Source organism: Neomonachus schauinslandi, chromosome 9 (assembly GCF_002201575.2).
Source record: "Neomonachus schauinslandi chromosome 9, ASM220157v2, whole genome shotgun sequence".
In the NCBI taxonomy this organism is placed as follows: Eukaryota; Metazoa; Chordata; class Mammalia; order Carnivora; family Phocidae; genus Neomonachus; species Neomonachus schauinslandi.
In genome coordinates, this window is record NC_058411.1 from 137858123 (window position 1) to 137864155 (window position 6033).

At 49.5% G+C, this 6033-nt stretch overlaps 1 protein-coding gene across 2 annotated transcripts in view; it reads left to right on the plus strand.

Annotated features, from left to right (window-relative positions):
- The window catches only part of WDR93 (WD repeat domain 93), a 41067-nt gene extending 35034 nt beyond the window's left edge, over positions 1-6033 (plus strand). For both annotated transcript variants that reach the window (XM_021680540.1, XM_021680541.1), the window contains exon 16: positions 5937-6033. In XM_021680540.1, coding sequence (XP_021536215.1) covers positions 5937-6033 — 97 coding nt within the window. The remainder of the gene's footprint in view (positions 1-5936) is intronic.

A 6033-nucleotide genomic window follows, 5' to 3' on the forward strand; every position in this document is an offset into this window, starting at 1 on the left:
CATAATACCCTCTCATTCCATCCACATCGTTGCAAGTGGCAAGGTTTTATTCTTTTTGATGGCTGAGTAGTATCTGGAGCTCTTTCTTGATGAGACCCAGAGAACTCCTTGTTTAAGGAGCTTGTTTCCATTTCTGTCTTTCAGTCTGACCCCCTCTTTTACTGGCCTAGAAAGGGTGACCCTTCCCACTTGACCCAGAAGCCAACTGGCTGCCCCACTTGGGGGAATGGACCCCGCCAGCCCCACATTTCCAGTACTGGAAGGCTTACCTCCTGCCTGACAGCAGAGGGTCCGGCCAACTCAGGCTGCCTTAGTCCCTGATTGACAAGGCCCACCCTCAAACAAGGTATAAGTGGAGATTAGTACTCAGACACCCGCAGAAGGAACCCTACTTAGCCCCTGAAATTTGCTTCAAGCAGAACTTACTACTGTAACTGAGTACTTCCCCTTGTAAAAAAGTTATTCATTATTTCTGATAGAAGTTATTATATATGCACTTATAGAAATTTGGAAAACAGGACAATGCAAAAAAAAAAAATTAAATAACCCACGATCCATCACAAAAACCCTAGCACTGCTATTCCTATGTTAGTGCATTTCCTTCAGGCTTTCCCTTTGGCGTTTTTACTAAGTTGAGATCCTGTTTCATGTTCAGTTTTTAAGTCTGGCTTTGTGTCACTCCAGAATATAAGTTAATTATTTTTTTAAGAAAAAACTCCTTATAAATATGGTTTTTAATGCCTATGTAATGTCCATGGAGAGGATGGGTCTACCACATATTTCTCCACTCCCCTGTGGTCGGGCCTGCTCTCATAAGGATGAGGTTCTTCTGCCCTGACCTCCTCCAGTCTGTGTTCCTGTGGGAATGGGACTTTTTTTTTTTTAAGATTTTATTTATTTGAGAAAGAGAGAGAGAGAGACAGAGATAGTGACAGAGAGCACACGCAGAGGGGACAGGGAGAAGCAGGCTCCCGCTGAGCAGGGAGCCCAATGCGGGGCTCGATCCCAGGACCCCGGGATCATGACCTGAGCCAAAGGCAGATGCTTAACAAACTGAGCCACCCACGTGCCCCTGGAGTGGGACTTATCTACAGCCCCCTTTTTCAGATGTCTTTCCTTCCTGTCAACACAGCTTAGCTCTTAGGTCCCACACCCCAACCTCTGCCTGGGAAGGCCCCATAGCCGCTGGGAGGGGTGGAGAGAACTGCCTCCCGGGGAACCTTCTGCAGGGGAGAAGGCTGGAGGGGCTGGCCAGGTGGGACATCAGGGACCAGGGGCTTGAGAGCTTGGGAACAGAAAAGCTCAGGGAAGTGCTCACTGGGTCCCGGGACTTAGCAGGAGCTGGGAGGGGTCACACTGGGTGGTTGTGGCCAGCCCAGATTGAAGGAACATTTACTTGGTCCTGATCTCAATAGAAAGCCCATTTTCTAAATTGGGTCCCAGCAATAAATTGGGAAACATTGATTTAAAGAAGCCTTTTCCTGTTCTACTTGCTCTGAGGTCTGATACCTGGGGTTTTCCCAAAGAGTAGTCCCTGCCCCAACATTTTAGTTTGAAAATTTCCTTTCTTTCTTTCTTGCTTTCTTGCTTTCTTTCTTCCTTTTCGAAAGTGCACATGGGGTGGAGGGGGGGAAGGCAGAGGGAGAAGGAGAGAAAATCTTAAACAGGCTCCATGCGGCTCGTTCTCATAACCATGAGATCGTGACCTGAGCCAAAATCAAGAGTTGGACTCAACCGACTGAGCCACTGAGGCGCCCCTTATTTTGAAAATTTTCAAACATACAGAAGCTTTGAGAAAAAAAAAGTCACTGAACATCCACATACTATCTTAGACTCTGTCATTAACATTTTCCTATTGTTGTTTCTCACACATACCCATATATGTCCCCCAAATTTTAATCTCATCTTTTTCTCCCCTTTTTATTCCTCATGTCTGAAACAGCTTCCATTGGCCCTAAAACTAGGTGAAATTTCAAGGCAATGGGTTTATGTGGCAATCGATTCAAAGTTTCAGACTTGCAATAATCTGTCCAAATTGTTTTCACAAAACCTACACTTGGGACTTTTGTAAACAGCCAGTGCGAAAGGGAGCCTGCCTTTGGGGCTTTAAAAGGAGGCCAGTTAGCACCAAATATGTGCCCCCCCCCCCGCCCACCCCCACCCCGCCGCCCCTTCCCTGAGGCCTGGCTTCTGCTCTCCTCCAGCCCCGGTCTCCAGGCACCATTTCCTGGCTCCCTGCCCTGCTTTAGAGTCTGCCATCTCTGGCCGGGTCAAACCTGATCACAAGACAGAAATTTCTGGACACCAGGAAGCAGACAGAAAGCAGAGTGTCCCTTCCTCTCTATGTCTCTCTCCTCTCTGTCTCTCTTTCCCTTTATTCCCTGTGGAATACAGAGCCCAGCAAGACTGGGGGTTCTCCGCAGCCAGCTTTCTGTCAGAAGGTGGGCTTCTGGGGTGACCCAACAGACCAGGTCCACAGCCAAGGGAGCCAGGGGCTGGGCAGGCAGGACTTGATAGCTCATTCCTATTTTCATTAGGAAGTGAAGGAGATTGAGCAGCTTTTCGTTACATATAATGTACGTTTCTCTCCCTCCTTCCTTGACTTGCCTTGGATCTTTTTCCCAAGCGTGAGTTCATTTTCTTTTGATTTTGAGAGTTCTGTGCCAGTGTGTTATGAATAATTTTTTCCTGGTTTGTCTTTAGGTAGGAGCAAATATGGCTGCTCATCTAGCCAAACAGAAGTTTCGAGGGTCCGGTAGCTGGAGTTTTCCACCTTCTCCCTTAGGCTTCACTGAAGGGCGGGCATAAAGAGCCTCAAATTCAGGGTGCAAGCTGTGCAGTAGGACCGGGACACAGACTGGGGGCCTCTGTGTGACGGGACAGGCCTCAGTGTCTTCGTGCATGAAATGAAATGAGTGGCAGCCGTATTTCCGCATGGGACGTTATGGCACATGCAGGAAAGGCTAGCCGTTACTTAGCATTAGATCATAGAGAAAGGCCATCTCCACACCAAGGGTGTATGTTGAAAATCACCCACGTCTTAACACATGACGGCTTTATGTTCAGGCTTCCTTTTAAAACTGGCCCTTGGGGCGCCTGGGTGGCTCAGTCGTTAGGTGTCTGCCTTCGGCTCAGGTCGTGATCCCAGGGCCCTGGGATCGAGCCCCGCATCGGGCTCCCTGCTCGGCGGGAAGCCTGCTTCTCCCTCTCCCACTCCCCCTGCTTGTGTTCCCTCTCTCGCTGTGTCTCTGCCAAATAAATAAATAAAATCTTTAAAATAAATAAGTAAATAAATAAAACTGGCCCTCATTCCATCTATTCAGCTGCCTCTTGGATGGTCACTTTTTCTTTTTTTAAGATTTAATTTTTAAGTAATCTCTACACCTAATGTGGGGCTCAAACTTACAACCCATCCAGCAACTGAGCCATCCCTGTGGTTTTGACCTCCTGACCCAGAAATTTCACTTCCACTAATTTATCAGCGGCAGAAGTATTATGATAATTGACCTGTACTGAGCACCTACGTGTGCCAGGTGCTATTTTTTACTGTCATTACTGTCCCCACTGCACAGCGAGGAAGCTGAGGCTGATGGAGGGCCAATCTCCTGCCCAGGGTCACCAGCTTGTAAGCGAGGCACACGCAGTCTGGGTTCAAAGCCTGAGTGTGTAACCCGCACACACTGCCACCTCCCTCCCCTTCGCTCCTGCACGTTCACTGCAGCCTGGAAGGCATTAACAAAAGATTGGCAGCCCCGAGTGTCCTCGATAGGGCAAGAGAAGGTGGCGGATCTGTGAGTGCCACCTAGAAGCAGTTTCTAGGATACTTTTCCAGTGCAAACACCAGGGTGTACAACAGTGTGTGGCAAAAAAAAAAAAAGATTTTATGGGCATAAAATCATACACGTCTATGCTTATACGTGTATAAACAATTTCCAAGGATTTACAAGGAGCTGTTAATTACGGTTGCCTTGGGAACGGAAAACCAGGATCTGCGGTGAGAAGGAGATTGCTTGTAATTGTATATCCACCTGGATACTTTGATTTTTTTTAAAGCAAAGGATAGATTACTTTTTGAAGTGAAAAAATGTTTTAGTGAGTCAGTTGAGTACCAGATACATCTCCGTGTGGACGTCCCTTGGCAGGCAGAGCCTCCAAACAAATCCAAAGCTGCAATCGCTGCCTTTCTCCCCAGAAGGAGCCCTCCTCCTGCCTGCCCTCAGCGTTTTGACACCCTCTGTGCTCGCAGGCAGAAGCCTGGCCAGCAGCCCGCACCCCTTCCCCAGATCGAAGGCATCCTCTGCGTGCTCCCAGCGGCCACCTCTGCCTGCAGAATGAGGGGTGACTCCTGGACTTCTCTGACTCTCCTCTACTGAAGTGCATTTACTTGGGTTTTTTTGTTTTGTTTTTTAATTAACCTCTTATTTTGTAAGAGACCCAACTCAAACGCCTTATCTCCCAGGAGCACTCCTGGGCAGGGTGGAACCTTCCTCCTTCCTACATTTGACCTCGGTGGCATTTACATGCCTCCTATTACAAGCTTTCTTTCATTCCTGTTACCCTTAGGAAACCGGGGGGGACCGGGGCTGTTTTAGGCACTCTGGTCTTTCCCACACTTGCAGTGCCCGTGCCTGTCACTGGTGTAACCAAACCAACGTGAGTTCACTGGGAAACTACACCAGGCGAGCTGTCGCACACGTTGCAGCCAACGAGGAGATCCGGGGAATAACTTCCAAAGCCGGGACTCCCTGAGCAAGGGTGAATGGGTTCCTTTGGTTGAGGGTTAGGATGAATATTAAATAGGGAAGCCTCGTCATGGTACATAGAGGTGGGCACAGGGTCATGCGTGTGCCTTAAGGAAACATGCCTGCACATAGGTTGTTTATTATGTAAACGAGGCTTTTGCTCCTCCTCAGGTGGAGATTTTAGTATTATATTGAGGTAAAGGTAACTGTCGGTCCCTCCGTGGGTCACTCCATGGTCCATGTGCGCAGGCGTGAGTTGGGGGTTAAGTTCAAACCGGTCTGGGTGGCCTGGGCCTCCAGAAGTCTCTGGGTAGATGTTATTGCTTGAGGGGTAGTTTCGGGTTCAATCACGATTGCTGTGCCCCTTGGGTCTTTTTTTTTTTTTAAGATTTTATTTATTTATTTGTCAGAGAGAGACACAGCGAGAGAGGGAACACAAGCAGGGGAAGTGGGAGAGGGAGAAGCAGGCCTCCTGAGGAGCAGGGAGCCCGATGCGGGGCTCGATCCCAGGACCCTGGGATCATGACCTGAGCCGAAGGCAGACGCTTAACGGCTGAGCCACCCAGGCACCCCGCCCCTTGGGTCTTTTGCCTGAGTTAAGAGATAGGCTGGAAAGGGATCAAGCCCCACGTGGGACACCCTGCTCAACAGGGAGCCTGCTTCTCCTTCTCCTCCCTGCTTGTGCTCTGTCTCGCTATCTCCCTCTCTCAAATGAATAAAATCTTAAAAAAAAAAAAAAGTAAATAAAACTATTTGTTTGGAAAGAAGGGCTTAAGGAAAAATGCGGGACAAAGGTCAGTGGGTACAAATAGGCGGGCAGTCAAGGTCAGGGCTTGGGGTCCAGCTGGTGACACTAGTAGATGTTCAAGGAGTGTTTATTCACTGGGCATGTTGGCATTGTGACGTGGCTCGCGGTGGTCCACGCACACGGACCGTGAGCCCCCTAGCGCACGGTGACTTCTGTCGGGGCGCGCCTCCTGGTTGAGGACGCTGGCCCTGTTGTCAGGCAGTAAAGGGGTTCCGAGGGCGGGCTGTGCGCCAGGCTGAGTCCTGAGGACAGGGGATGTGCCATTTGGAGAGTTTCTTAGTTTAGCACAGGGCCGTCAGGGGCTGCCCGGGGACCTAGGAGCGGGAGGGGTGGGGGGCAGATGGCACCAAGCGGTTTCCTCTCATCCCCATCTATGTGGCCCACAGGTTCCAGAAGCTGGAGAAGAAGGTGAAAGAGCAGGAGCACTGGACCCGCCTTCGCAGATATTCCTTGCTTCTCCAAAGAGAGAACTTCAGGAAGTGA